Here is a 15,139-nt window from a genome sequence, read left to right on the forward strand (position 1 = left end):
AAGCAAAATATAGAAAAGAAATGTGCTGTCATCTCAGATTGTTTAATCAACAGTATCTGCAATATTTTCAGTTCATTGTTCACTGTACAACAACCTCAACCTCCATCCCCAAAAGGGTGAAAGCGGAGGAGATAAAGGGCCCTAAACCTATTTAATTTGCAAGCTTGCTTCTTTTGTACTCTCTTCTATGGGACAGCATAAATATACATGTTTGGTACCACAAATGTCTTGTTGAAGGATCAGCTATACATTGAATCACTTGAAGCTAGCTTCCACGAACAAATGACTCCTTTCATGGCTCAGGGTTGGTTATAAAATTCGATCTTAGGCACTCAACATTTTACAAACAGCTGTAGTGACCAGAGATGCTATGGTGAAGAAGGCCAAAAGATTCACTGGGAAGTAAGCTTCATCTTTGAAACACTAGACTCGAGACCGGGCAGAGGTAATATTGATCAGCTGAACGACATCGACAATGGATGAAGTTCTGCTCAATAAGCTATTTTATTTCCTAAGTCCCCAACCCCCACCCTTCCACGGGATCCTTATTGCACAAATCAGCTTCCTTCAAAGTTACAAAGATAAACAGATTTACAAGAAAACCCAGTAAACAATGAAACTGGGAAGTTTCCCGTGAATGTTGTATCTTTTAATTTTTTCAACCTCGAATGTTGTATCTGACAAATACAACATCATGCTTCACCTGTGCGACCTTCCAAAGGAGGGCATGGGTTTAGATCTAGTGAAGGAACCAGTTTCACATGATCCCTTAGGAGTTGCTGAGACACTCGATTGGCCAGTACCGACTGCCCATCGAAAAGCTCTCCTGTCGTAGGCCTCCCGAACTGCTTTCCAAGAGCATCATTTTGAGAGGATGCCAATTCCCGGAAAGCATGAGATCCTGACGGTGTCCCTCGTAAAACATCAGGATCCCAGTACGAAGGCCCATTCATATAAGGACTCTGTGGAAGTGGTGCTGCCTCCTGTAAGTAAACTGACTGATTAAGGTGATGAAATGGGATAGCACCAGTCCCTCCAGAGAGAGGTGTTGATGAGCCAGACATGGTGATAGGACTTGATATGGGTGAAGGAGACATCCTCCCATTTAGGTGTTGAGGTGACCTTGGATGTAAAAGAGGGCTACCAATCGGCGAGACAGGGCATGATATGTTCCTTGTAATGTTGATATCACTGGAGATCAAAGAGGAATATCAGTAATCACAAAGATAAGTACTGCCTCCATTCTTTTCTCTATTATATTCAGAATTATAACTTGAATGGCAATTGCTTTCTTCAGAAAGAGACTCAATTAAAAATCAAAGAACTAAAGAAATTTGAAATAATCAAGAGAAAAGAACCTGCAGTGAAAATTAGATTTTGAAACTCTGGATGAATGGATTGCAAGTCTTTCTGATTCTGACGTAGGTGAGTTCCTTGCCTGTCCAATGCCCTAAGATTCATAAAGAACACACCCGTAAGTTTAAACCATGCCACATAAGTCCAAGATGAAGATGTATAATGTTTTCGATCTACTGTAAGTTTCACTTGGAATTACTTTTTTGTGCATTCAGACATCATGAATTTAATATGCAGTTATCAATCTTTTGCACTCCCTTTTTTTTGGATATGCTGCACCATGAGCATCCTCCATCTAGATCTCCTTATGGATACCGACACAAGTCAATTTCATTTCCTTTAAGCATAAAAGTTTCACTTCTATTTTCTTTCTGTCTCTCTTCTTTCAAGGGTGAGCAACTTACTCTCAAATGAATCAAGAAGCTAAAAGCAAGTCAATTTTTTTTTTCAAAGTAGAGGTTCACTTCTATTTTCTGTGTCTTTTTTCTAAGAGTGAAGCATCTTACTCTGTTATGAACCAAGAAGCTAACAAGAACTAGGCTCACCAATCTCGATTACCTTCAAGGAAAGCAATGACAAAAGAGATGGCATTCTAACATAAAACACATTTATGCTTAAGAAGGCACATGCACAGACATCAGAGGTAGCTCACTGCTTTTGTTTGAATACAGGGGAAGAGAAGCAAGGATGGGGAATGACAGGACTAAAATTTTTAAGTTTGGTCATCCAAATGAACCTAGCTTGTTAATCTCGTCAAAAGAAGCAGCTTTTAGCCACACGACAGAATGCAATACAACTGGTCAGCAAGTAGAAAGTTTCTCACTGTTCCTCTTTTAACTTGTCTAGTAAATCCATTATCTTTCTCTTTTTAATTTTAAGTACTTCGATTGCTAAAAGATTCCTATCTGAAGGAAAAAGGAAAGGAAAAAAAAAGTTCATGGTTCCAGAAAAGATAACAGAAACTAATTGGTGATACCCAAGGAAAATATATTGTAAGAACCCGTTTCCTCCCCTAGCCACTGTAGAGAAAAGCTACAAACTCTACTACACAGATTATTTAGCACACATCCAACAATATAAACCTTGACCATATTTACATACCAGTTAAATCACATCTACTTTTCCAGAATGAAACGATCTTTTTTCTAAGAACTAGCCATTCTCTGAGTCCTATGTGACAAGTTCATATAACTGAATTATTATCGGCATATGAGATTGATTACTGTATGAACTCCAAATATAGACGCTTGAACTAATCTTAACCAGGAATGAACCTTAACAATATACGCGGTCAACAGATTTAAAATAAAGAAAGCCCGCCTGAATATTGGATACATGTACCCAATCAGTTAATTTTGCCAAAACTAATTGCTGATTCAGAATACATCATATTAATGATCATTTTACTGATAGAAGAATAAATGTGCCAGTGTACTTTTACCGGTACCATCATCACAACTTTCCTGTTTCTGAAAAGCTAAGTTGCTCCGACATGGCAGTTTAGATGCCGCACCCGTGTTGACACGACACTAGTATTGGTGTGAGTATGGGATCCGTACCGGATCTGGTCAAATAATTTTGGGTACTTTGACCACGACGGACGGAAATATTCGAGACGAGATACATTTGATTCCCAAAATCAGAACCAAAACTAGGGTAATTTTTTAAAAAATAGCATATCTCATCTAGGAAATCAATCATTTACTTATCTACAACTCGAGAATAAAAAAGAAATCCACATTTTACAAGCTATACATACGTATCCCACAAAATTTCTCATAATTTAGATTTTTTTTTTTTTTTGAATTATTTTAGCCGGATCCCCACACTCGTTTCCGTACTAGGATCCGCATCCCCGAATCTTAGAATTTACATTTCAAAGATCCGCACATGTATCGGACACCCGCACCCCTGTCCGAGCAACTAAGCTGAAAAGAAAGAGAAAGGACTTCCAAAGTCTTATTGATGGGAAGAAAAGAAGACTAAAATAAACAGAAGTGTACCTGAGATTTTACGCCATTTATTCCTGCATGGGGAGGATCAGAAGATGCAGGAGAAACATTTGGCTTCTCCAGAGTTGCAGCATTTTTCACAAAAGGATGCTCTAATAGTTGAGCAGCAGTAGGACGATGACGGGGCTCACGCTGCAAGCACTTCCTCACAAAATCTTTTCCTTCATCTGAGAGATGTTCTGGTATAGCTGGGAGTTCTTTACTATTCCCAATCTTAAACATAGCAGCAACCTTTGGGCCCATCAAACACCACATATTAGAGGTTAAGGGAATAAATTGTGTTGTACAACTTGCAATCTCAAATTAAATTACAGCAAAACTCAATCCCCAGACAAATTCCAGAAGAAAAAAAAGACGAAATGCTCAACTAATGTTCTCTAGGCCAAATTACGCACCCCTTCGTACTGGCTAAAAGGAGGCTTGGATGTAGCCATTTCTAAGACGGTGCATCCAAGGCTCCATATATCAACAGCAAGGTTGCACCCACTAGAATTCTTTATAACCTGAAACATTAGCAAAGAGGCACTTTGAAGTCAAACTATAAGCAACCAAGGCACATGCAAAAATTTTAAGTACTGCCCAAATCAAATCCTCACCTCGGGGGCCATCCAGTAAGGGCTTCCCTTGAATGATAATGGACATGATTGTCCTGTAATCTGTAAATTTGCGATTGAAAAATTAAAGACATGAGGCTCAGCCTGAAGAGCACACCTACAGAGGGTAAAAGTGTTCCTGATGGTACAGTATTGACAATAACACCAGCGCATGACTTAATGGATTAAGTTACTGTATTTATCACTCCAGAAACAAGAAACAAAGCTAGATGATTAGAAAAAATGTTGTCTATTCCAACAGCAATAATTTAGAGATTGAAGAGCAGATTTGAATAAAAAAAAGCCATATGATGTCTCTAATTGATTATATCATACAGCAAATTGCGATCATCTAACATATAACTCCTTAGAAGTCTATGGGTAAACTTACATGTTTTGCCATTCCAAAGTCTGCTAACTTTATGCGCCCGTTTGGATCAACAAGAATATTTGCTCCTTTAATATCTCTGTGAAAATGCAGAGTTAGGCAATCAGGGTACAAAGGTAAAGACTGCTAAAAGAATGATATTTTACGAAAATGATCCAACCAAAGAACATAATTACCTATGCACTGTGTTTTTAGCATGTAAATATGCAAGCCCTGATAAGATTTGTTGAGTATAACTACGGATCGCTGTTTCTCCAAATGCACCATATTCTTGTAAAAGCTTATAAATGGACCCGCCGGATACATATTCCAAGTAGATATACAGTTTATCGCCAACCTGATAGAGGTAAACAATTTAGAAAAAAATGTCAGCTCAAAAAGATGATAAAATTTCGGAGCTCGAGAAAGTCTCTTCTTTCCTTTCGGTTTATTCACTACTCTGAAACTTAGCACTTGTTTTATTGATTCACAGGACGGAAAAGTATATGGCTCTCATATGATCAGGTTTATAGTTTCTCCAGACTTAAATCTCGCGACTAAGCTTTGGAGTGATAGGATTATGAACCAAATTCTTTAACAGTAATTAACATATCAAGCTCTCAATTGATAAGGCTGCAAACTGTGTCCGAAGCTCACCGTTTCTGTCCCGTAGTACTGAACAATGTTTGGATGCCTCAACCGGCTTAACAATGCAATCTCCTGCAAAGTACTTGAATATAAGAGCATACTCAAACATGAACATATAAATATATTATGACTCGGGAATCAACAACTCTAAGCAGTCCACAAACATTAAACCTTCAATAGACTGCTCCCTATTGGATAAACTTACTTGAGCCAACTGCTTTGCACTTTCTTTTGACTTTGCATCATCTGAAAATAATGTAACCTCCTTCATTGCACACATTTCACCACTATCACTGCAGAATAGACAAGGCCAGGTATTAAACAAAATCTTCAGACGATCAATAGTATAATTGGACATGTCAACATGTTGGATTTGTATTTACTTCAGAAGGCCATGGTCAGTGAATGTACCTGTTAAAACCAACATAAACATGTCCAAATGTGCCTCTACCCAGCAATTTTCCCTTTTTCCAACGAGAGCCAGGGCTAGCAAGGTTCTCAGCTCTACCTGGACTTCGAGGCACCGAGGGAGATGTTGCAACTGAATTGGAATGTGAAAAGGGCGAAGAGTTGGAGATTATCAAAGGAGGAAGAGGCAAAGGGTGACTTTGCGGTTTTCCATCATCAGGCCAACTAGACTGCAATTCAGAGGCTCCACCTACAGCCCTAGGATGAATTGGTGTGACGGCGCCACTGTGAATTCTCGAGCTAGGTCCTGGACTTGTCATCCTAGGACTAGGAATTGGTGAGTACTCTGGACTTCCTCTACAAGGCTGCCAAAACAGTTGTCCTGACATATCTCCTCCCATTGAATTATGCCCAGAATTCTGACCAGACCCTGGGCTTGAACAATGGCCAGATCCAAGTGAAGGAAGATCTGGATAAGCCCTTCCTGCCCATAGAGTAGAACTAGTAACTTGCTCACTTCCAGCAGTTCTCATAGGACTTCTAGAAGGACTTGACATAGAACTATCAGGAGCACTGCAAAAAGCTCCATGAGGAGGGACCTGTATATTGGTCACATGACTACTTAAAGGTCTTCTTTTAGGAGATACAGAGGAAACATTTTTACTTGGCAAAAGACTAACGGGTCCTGTTGTTTCTTTCAAGCTAATTTGTCCAGCCGCAGATTGATCCCTAACAATCAAACTTCAAAACCAACAAGAAAAAGAATTGTGTCAATCAGGGTACTACAATTACATATCAAAAGAAAGCATCAAAGTTTTTAACAAGAAAAAACACTAGCCAAAGCAATTAAGGCCAGCCAAAGGTAAAAGAGATGACTTTTGAAAGAAAGGAATCGATAATGACCAAATTTTCCTCTGAATGACCTTCTACATTTGCTAACCTGGAAGGACTACCAATAGCAGTTCTGCTCCCAGTTTCATAATCAGATGCAAGTGGACTACGTTGACGCGAATCAGTAGGATCATCACTCTCAATAGAGCACTCGCTTGAAACAGATGCAAAGACAAGCTCTCCATCTGTATCTGCAGGGTCCAGTCTGTGCCTGATGCATGCAGGTTTTGGGAGAGGCAGAAACAAGGATGGCCTTGAGCCCTTCTCCACTCTGGACTTTGCGGATGCACTGATTCCAGAGTCTGACCGACCTACATTTGCTGGGCGCAGACCAGGAAGTGGTAGTGGTTGGGCCAGAGGCCTTTCAGCAAAGCTTTGACATCTTGCTACATGTTTGGAAGGTGATGATGCTCTTGATTGTGCTTGGGACAGAGAACCCTTCTCAGAAGCAGTATCACTGCTATGTCTTCGAGAACCTCCTGATTTACTGGGAGATTTAATTTCAGCTGGACTCTTAAACTTGCGATGCAATGTGTCAATAAAACTTTCTTTTGTTGCTTTCTTCTTAGCTTCTTTTGATGATGACTTCCACCATGAAGGCATATTTCCTTTTGCTATAAAATAGCAAAATCAAACAAATTACTACAACATTATTTTCAAATATCCAGCCTTGTATAAGACAATAAACCTGCAAGCAGAAAAAGACTGGCACGATCTAGTTAAGAATAATAGAATCTCAAGCTGTTGCTACAATCCATATGTCAATCCCGCCATATATTTGCAAATCAAGATTTGTGAAGATAAATATTACATAAATGATATTCCAACAAACAGGCATAAAGTTAAACAGGACCAAGGACATACTTATAGGTGATAGAATTAGCCAACTAAAGCAGTCAGCTTCATAATACAACCATGGTAACCAATAGTTATGTCAGTTCATCAAAAAGAACGTGGACAATCAATTAGAGGCCAAGTGGTTAAGACTTTAGACAAGCATAACTAAGGTGACATTATCAAACCTTGTTTCACCTTACTATTGGTAGGCGTAAACAGATAGTTTTGTATCAACAATTTAACTTTCACTTACAAATCATATGCATAATAAAACAGAAATTCCTACCCCATTTCTTTATTTAGTTGATCCTTCGACAGGTAATTAATCATTTTCCACTACGAGAAACTTCCTAGCAAACCGATTAAACACAATATGGCCTGAACATGAAATAGTACACATGATCCAATTCGAAGGAATAACTCCCTTTTATCCTTATACAATTTCAAAGATTGATGGGTCTCCGGATATTAGAGAACCCTTGACTCACTCACGCCAAGCAAAACTGGTGAGAGGAAGTACGACGAAGTCTCCAGTACCCAAATTCTTTTTAGAATCACAACAGAAAAATATTGTTCTATTCACTTCTTGCCATCTCCCGGTGTTTGCATCAAACTAATAGATGCATAACACTTGCATTTTACATATATCTTTTATCACTTATTCACAGTTAATCAATGTTTCAATATGCAACTAGTGCTTGTTCCTCTTAGAAATAAATCAACTACTGATCTCTCAGTGTTGAGTTACAGTAATCAGCATGATCTCAAAAACTCGAAATAGACAGATTTTCCAGGCAGATCTAAAACACTAACAATGCACTTAAACTAGTAAAAAAAAGTACAGATTTTAACAAGTTTAATAGTCAGAAATTTGTTAATAAAATTGAAAACAAAGATCACGAAAATCTCACCTGTAAAGTACTGAGCTGTCACACATCGAGCACGAAACAGCTCGCTTTCAGATTTGGCCTTCTGAATCCAACTCAGATATTATCTCAAACGAAACCCTAGAAAAATCTCGCTACCTCTGTCCCCGCTCCGAGATTTAACTGAGAGGCAGAGATAGAGAGAGAAATGAAGATATAAAAGAGCGTCGAGAATTCGAATCGGAGAAAGTGATTTTAGAAGAGATCGCGTAAGAATGGAGATGAGAGTTGAGAGAGAGGAGTGAAAAAAGCCAAGTATAGGAGAGAGAGAGAGATAGTGGAGTGGAAAAAGAGGTGTTACGAGTTAAAGAATTTAATAATAAATGATACTAGTAGTTACTATATTTTTTAAAATAAAATAGTGTATTTTTGACTATTTTATTATGAAACCAATTTGCATCTACAACTCTTTTTAAATCAATTTACGTCTACTATGCATAGCATCTTTTTTATTAAAACAACAACAACAACAACCCACTATAATCCCATTAGTGGGGTCTGGAGAGAGTAGTATTTACGCAGACCTTACCCCTACCATGAGGTAGAGAGACTGTTTCCAATAGACCCTCGGAACTCCCGTGGAGGTTGCTTACCATCTGAGCAACCCCTCTTGTCCATCTTTTTTTTTTTTATTAACCTTTGCTAAATTATGTCCAAAAATTTGCAGTGAACTATTGAAGCTATAAAAAAGAAAGAGTATTTCAATTGTTGCCGATGACAAAGGTCACTAGATCGAGTGTTGCAGTAAGAATTCGAACTTAGAAATTTAGGGTGTGTTTGGTAGAAGAAAAATATTTTTTCATGTTTGGTTGGCTTAAATGTTTTGGAAAATATTTTTCTCGTAAACTCTTCCTCCAATTGGAGGAAAATGTTTTCCCGAGAAAATATTTTCCAAAACTCTTTTCCAACATTCCCCTCATTCCCCATCCCCACACCCCACCCCACTCCATCCTCACATAAATAGAAATATTATTAATAGTACTTTCTTTTCATATTATAGATAGAGTACTTTTTTTTATTTCAACAAATAAGTATTTTTTTTTCACGATATAAAAAATATTTTATATATTTTAACAAAAAAAATACTTTCTTTTCGTGATGTAGAAAATATATTTTCTTTCATTTCAACAAAATAATGTAGTAAAAAGTATTTTCTTTTATTTCAACAAAAAGAGTATTTTCTTTTCATGATGTAAAAAAAGTTTTCTTTCATTTCAATAAAATGAATATTTTCTTTTCATGATATAGAAAAAGCATTTTCTTTCATTTCAACAAAATGAGTACTTTATTTTCATGTTGTACAAATAGTACTTTCTTTTTCAACCAAAAAAAGAGTGTTTTTTTAAATTATGGAGCACAAGTTCAACGTTGTTTTTGCATAAAATAATAAAGCAACACATTAGTTCCTTTGGGTTTGTGTGAATTTTTTTAAGAATAATTAATTTCTTGAAAAAATAGTCATGAAAATGTTGGGTATTTAGGGGGGGAGGGGGTGGAGTGGAGGGGAGAGCACATGAAATATAGGGACTTGGGGAGGGGATGAGGTGAGTAGCATAAAAAATTATTTTTCTAAAATATTTTCTACTCTTTAATCAAACACTAGAAAATATTTTACGGAAAAAAGCTTTCACTCACCAACCAAACAAGAAAAAATAAGTGATAACACCACTCATTTTTCATTGATACTTTTTCTAGGAAAATATTCTACATGGAATATTTTCCTCCATACCCAACACACCCTTAATTACTCGATCATTTTCAAAAAAACTAATGCATTTGGGACAAGGCGAAAAGAGTTTGGCCAAAAATATTTTCATATTTGCTTGTGTTTGTTTGACAGATTTTGCAAGAAACATTTTTGAGTTTTTGAAAACTTGAAAGAAAAATTGTAGGTATTTTGAAAAAACTTAAAATTTTTGTTTTGTTGCAAAGACTATCAAACAACACAATTTCAAGACTTCTCAAATATTTGGCCAAACATTGTTTCACAGGATTTTCATTAAAAAAACAACCTAAATGGTAGTAATATAATGTAAGAATTTAACAATGAATGATAATTAATGTTATAAAGTACGGAGATAATTTTTTTAATTATGAAATAATTAAAGTTGGGATTCCATTGTGTGCTCTTTCTTTAATTTTGTATGGTTTCCTTTATGCTTTTTGGAGGTATGGCTCACGCACGAAGCAATCAACGTCTGCCGTGTACGTGGGATTATGATCCAACGGTCAATTATTTTTTTCATTTTCTCTTTTGGTTGGTATTATATTTATTTTTATTTTCTTGGTTGGTATTAGATTTATAGCTCTGTGAAGAGTAGTCTTTCTTTGATACGGACAATGTAGAGCACCTTAGTACAGTAGTACTTTGAAAGTGACAGACAAGTAAAATAACAAATAATTTCGTTTTATTTCTCTTTTTTCCGTTCTGGAACAATTACACAAACCTCCCCTGAAGTTTGAATTTGTACATGTGCTTGCCTTGTGATTTTATTAGATACTACACAAACATCCATTTTTATTGTTTTATTACCAATAAAATGTCTAATAAGATTTGCTTCATATTTCCTACCACAAAATGGCGTCAATTACTCCCTGTAATTAGTTTTAAATTGTATAATATATAGTTAACGAATATAGAACTGTCTTGGCAAGAGAAAATAATTAAAAAAGAAAAGAGGTGCATGAAGTAATTAAATCATAGCGAATTAAATAGTATATTTTGGTCCCTTTTCTGTCGGAATCTGAAAAATTAGTTGTATAAGCTAAATTAATAGGACATAAAGAAAATTTCCTTTCGGTTTAATTATAATCCACGTGGCAATAATCATTGATAAATTAGTAGGGTCCCTTTCTTTTTTCTAATCTTAAGATTAAGGGCCGTAAAAAGCAAAAGAAAACGGAAGGCTATTAAAAATATTAAGAGGCAATTTCCCTGGAAGATGCAATAAATCCTTTTTTTTTAAAATCAGTTTGTAGAACATCAAATTGACAAGAAAAATGCCCTTAAAATTCAAGGAGAGTATCTAAGCTAAGGACATAATGGCGAATCCAAGGAGATACACTGTTGTATTTTTACCAATTTTTAAGTACGTGAAATAGACATATTTAAGAATCAAAATCAGCAAGATGCCAATATCTTTAGCACAATAGTTAAAGCGATCCAATCTCCTCATTCTTCAGAGTTTTTTAATAAGTAAAGCAGGTGGATATATGCTTTTTACGAACGCCTTATAAAATGATCATGCATATTGGCAAGAAAATACTTGCTCGGTAATTTCATAAAATCGGTATTGATTTGATATAAACGTCAGATATGAATAAGGGTTTTGTCCAATTAATGATTCATGCTAGTCAAGACTTTAGGATGCTTATTACAATTTGTATTAGCTTTATTATATCAATGTACGTGTTGCCTAAGTTTATTAAAAATATAAACTATATTTAACTTTTTTCTTAATTGGAAAATATTTTAGATATGTAGGAAGGATCTCAATAACAACATGTCAAATGTTATTATGGTTAAGACATTATGCTTAATTTGATAGGATGAAATTTGTTCTAACAATAGATCTAATTACTTCTTTGTTGCAACCCATGTTTTCGTACGTAAGAGTATGTCATAAGTCAATCGATGTAAGCTCAGAAATGAGATCATCCTTGAAAAAAATATAAAAATAAGCTAATCATGTTACCTTGGGGGTTACAAATATTTAAAACTATGAATAACAAGTACCAAGAGGATTGGAAGGCTTAGAAGCTAAATGAATTGAAGAAAATAAGTTTCGTCGAAAGTCGACAAGTTGGGAATGTTATAACATATACTTTGGGGGTGAGACTAGGGTGTTTAACGTAATAAGGTGATTTTGTTATGAGTTATTTTAGTCATATGATGGTCGTGTGTTATGTTTTGAAGTCAAGCGAGTTGTGGAACAAAAGTTGGCAAAGGTCATCACAAGTTACATTCATAAATATGATGAAAATTAGGTCAAATATAGCAGAGCTTTTCTATAAATATAATAAGAATTATGGGGTGATCAACCTATTAAATTGAAGGTCTATGAGTCTAGTTTCCAGTGCATTAAATTGTTCATCAATACGAGATCAGAATAGAGAGATATTCGCATTTTTGCGAGACTACACAGGCAGCCCCCTATGGGACCCACATAGGCGGTGGATGATTCTCCCACCTTTAAAAATCGGGGCAAGGCTCATTTGTTTTATTTTTCGACCCAATCGGACCTTATACTCTCTCAAATCACTCTCAAAGTAGTCTCCATGACTCTAGAGTGAAGACCAAAGATAAAAATATGAATCCAATGCTAGAAATCTCGTGATGCTTGCTAGATCGTAGTTCTTCATCTTGTGGCTGTTTTGAATAGTTCTTCAAAGTTAAGTAACCTCAAATTTAGTATATTTCTTATTGATTAAGGTAAGAATCAGTCCCTCCTTCATATATATTAGAGTTTTAAGGCGAAATATAAGTGTTTACACACCAACTTGAATACCAAAAGTTAATTCAATAAGAGAATACAACTCATATAGTGTTGTGATGCGATTGAGGGTTGTTGTGAGCTATACCAGCTGGGATTTCAAGTTTTATCTACTTCCTAAGATAGTTAAATCATATTCTTGGTTGTGCTTAAGGTTAATCATATATTGTTTGAGTAAAAATCTACAAGATAGTAATTGACATGGCATAAGGAATCATTATCTTTTTTTTGTGGGGTGTGTTGAGGCTATATATATAGTTCATTGTGGTTGGAAATTGTTAGGAATAGTTTGATTATGTTATGGCTGTTATTCTTAAGCTTATCTATGTGCTAAATAAGTTGATTGAAGAAGATAACATGAAAAATAAGAGGTTAACGATAAATGTGCTAGGCGTGTGGACTATTTTTGAAGATTATTCTTATGATGTTTTGGGATGAAAATGATATGGTAAGCATAAGTATGATGTTATAGATGTGGTAGGCAGATTTATGGAAAAGGAATTGGATTCAAACCATATTTTGTTAATTGTAAATCGAGCTTGCCGTTCAAAATAGTTGTTGAAGTAATCAGAGAGCTTATTGTGAATTATATTATTGTTGTTTGGGCTATTTGATGACTTTTAGTAACTTATGGGATGTAGTACAAATAGGAAAGGTGTTGTCCATTTTCTTGTAGAATATTGGTTTCGAAATATAAGAGTTACAATGCTTATATGATAACGACAAAGTCGGTTTACTCATTGTAGACGTAAGAAGATCATATTGAGCTTTGTTGACGATTGGAGAGAAGATTGCAAAGGTATATTAAGGCTCTTCCTTATTTCTTTTGGCATAATCTAAGGTGTAATGAACGTAAACGATATGCTATTTCATAACGGATCTACTCCTGGAAACTAAGGTTGTCCATGTTGTTCTTTCCTTATAAAGTTATTCTAAGCAAGTATGTATGGTCCTTGAATCCTATTTAGGTTCATATTGATGCAATGGATTTCCATAATGTTAATCGAAGGTGCGACGATCTTACGTCACTCTGAAAAGTTTAGAACGTAATTTCATGAGTCCAGCATACATACTATAATCGGCCGGGTATGGCACCTATTGTTCAACCACTAATCAGTTGGGTTTTACCGAGATCCATGAGATCGGGTACGATTCTACCAAGCCTTATAATGACCGGGTACATTTTTACCGAGTCCTCTTCGAGGCCGGGTACGATATGATGATGATGATGCCCACGGAGGCATATGTTTTTAAAAGTATATATATATATATATATATATATATATATATATATATATATATATGTATCATGCATTTCATACCAGTCACCCTCAAAGGTACTAAGATGTTACATGTTGTATCTTCTCTATCTCTCTTTATATTAGTGTTCTTATTTATGCTTTCCTGCCTTACATACTCAGTACTTTATTCGAACTGACATCCTTTTTGCCTGGAGATGCTGCGTTTCATGCCCGCAGGTCCCGATAGACAGGTCGACAATCCACATAGTAGGCTATCAGCTCAGCGGAAGGTGTTGGCGCACTCTACTTGCTCCGGAGTTGCCTATTTGGTCAGTATGACTTGGACATGTAATGATTGGTATGTCGGGGCCCTGTCCCGATATTTATGATATTTATGTACTCTTAGATTCTTGTTGATAGATATCATGTATAAGGATACATGTACGGCCTTTTCGGCCTATGTTTTGAGTGTAAAAATGATCATGTCGGCCTTATAGGCCAGTATGTCACATGTATAAGTTTGTATATCACGTTAGGTCGTCCTATGTCGAGTATTCCCTTGTGTTTTATTATCTGGTTATCTCATGACGGCCCTTATGGCCCATTTACCTATGATGGTATGATAAGAAAGATATATTACGTTGGTACTCATTTGAGTAAGGCACCGGGTGCCCGTCCCGGCCCTCCGATTTGGGTCGTGACAAACTTAGTATCAGAGTAGTATTGTCTAGGGAGTCTACAAGCCGTGTTTAGTAGAGTCTTGTTTATGAGTGTGTTGTACTCCACACTTATAAGCAGGAGGCTACAGGGCATTTAGGACTGTTACTCTTTCTTCTTACTCTTGATCGTATGGTAGAGCCCAGTTGTAAGAATTCAAAATTCTAAATTCCATTAATATTCGTAACACAACAATACCTACATCCTGAAAGACAGTTGGTAAGAGATTGAATGTGGTTGTGGAAGAGTTGAGTCAGAGGAACTCAATTTTGCATCATGTTTATGATGAGTAAATGTGAGGTATTCAGCAGATCATGTGTGCACTAAGATGTGTAAGCTTCTTGATAAGGAGCCCTAAGGCATAAATATCTATCCACCCATATGGTAAAAAGCAATAAAAGAATCAGAAGATGAATACAAGTTTCAGCAAGTAATAGAAGCAATGTGAAGAAGGGTACGAGGTACCCAGTTAGTAAAGATTATCAATATTTACAACTCATGCAGAGAAATATAAGTATTCTGAGTTACCTTCAACAGTAACAGAGGTATGTACAATTAGCCACACCCATCTCAGTTATGCCATACGGGAGCTAACAAATATAGTTTAAGAGACACATGAGATATTAGTATCCAGATGGGGTTAGAGTAAC

General features: G+C 36.1%; 1 protein-coding gene across 3 annotated transcripts; it reads right to left on the reverse strand.

Moving 5' to 3' along the window:
• Positions 1–10: 10 nt before the first annotated feature.
• Positions 11–8,332, reverse strand: LOC104091155 (mitogen-activated protein kinase kinase kinase YODA-like). 3 transcript variants are annotated; one of them, XM_070197191.1, is made up of 12 exons: positions 8,024–8,332; positions 6,325–6,889; positions 5,388–6,125; positions 5,182–5,269; positions 4,986–5,048; positions 4,526–4,686; positions 4,353–4,428; positions 3,965–4,024; positions 3,764–3,871; positions 3,360–3,599; positions 1,359–1,450; positions 11–1,191 (listed from the first exon to the last, which is right to left on the reverse strand). In XM_070197191.1, the coding sequence occupies exons 2-12, from the start codon at positions 6,876–6,878 to the stop codon at positions 693–695; spliced, it is 2,679 nt and encodes an 892-aa protein (XP_070053292.1). In that variant the 5' UTR covers positions 6,879–6,889; positions 8,024–8,332; the 3' UTR covers positions 11–692. The 3 variants fall into 3 exon arrangements, with proteins under 3 accessions (XP_070053292.1, XP_070053293.1, XP_070053294.1); XM_070197192.1 differs by having other exon boundaries at positions 6,325–6,963; XM_070197193.1 differs by having other exon boundaries at positions 6,325–6,980.
• Positions 8,333–15,139: the final 6,807 nt, after the last annotated feature.

Source organism: Nicotiana tomentosiformis, chromosome 3 (genome assembly GCF_000390325.3).
Source record: "Nicotiana tomentosiformis chromosome 3, ASM39032v3, whole genome shotgun sequence".
NCBI classification, from domain to species: Eukaryota; Viridiplantae; Streptophyta; class Magnoliopsida; order Solanales; family Solanaceae; genus Nicotiana; species Nicotiana tomentosiformis.

What these genes read in the sequence shown, in the direction of transcription:
- LOC104091155 (XM_070197191.1), bottom strand. Translation starts at nt 6,878, where the DNA reads ATGCCTTCATGGTGGAAGTCATCATCAAAAGAAGCTAAGAAGAAAGCA. An exon ending in GCTATTGGTAGTCCTTCCAG is followed by an intron (nt 6,126 to 6,324) that starts GTTAGCAAATGT and finishes TTGGTTTTGAAG; the next exon opens with TTTGATTGTTAGGGATCAAT. An exon ending in ACTTTGGAATGGCAAAACAT is followed by an intron (nt 4,025 to 4,352) that starts GTAAGTTTACCC and finishes GCAAATTTACAG; the next exon opens with ATTACAGGACAATCATGTCC.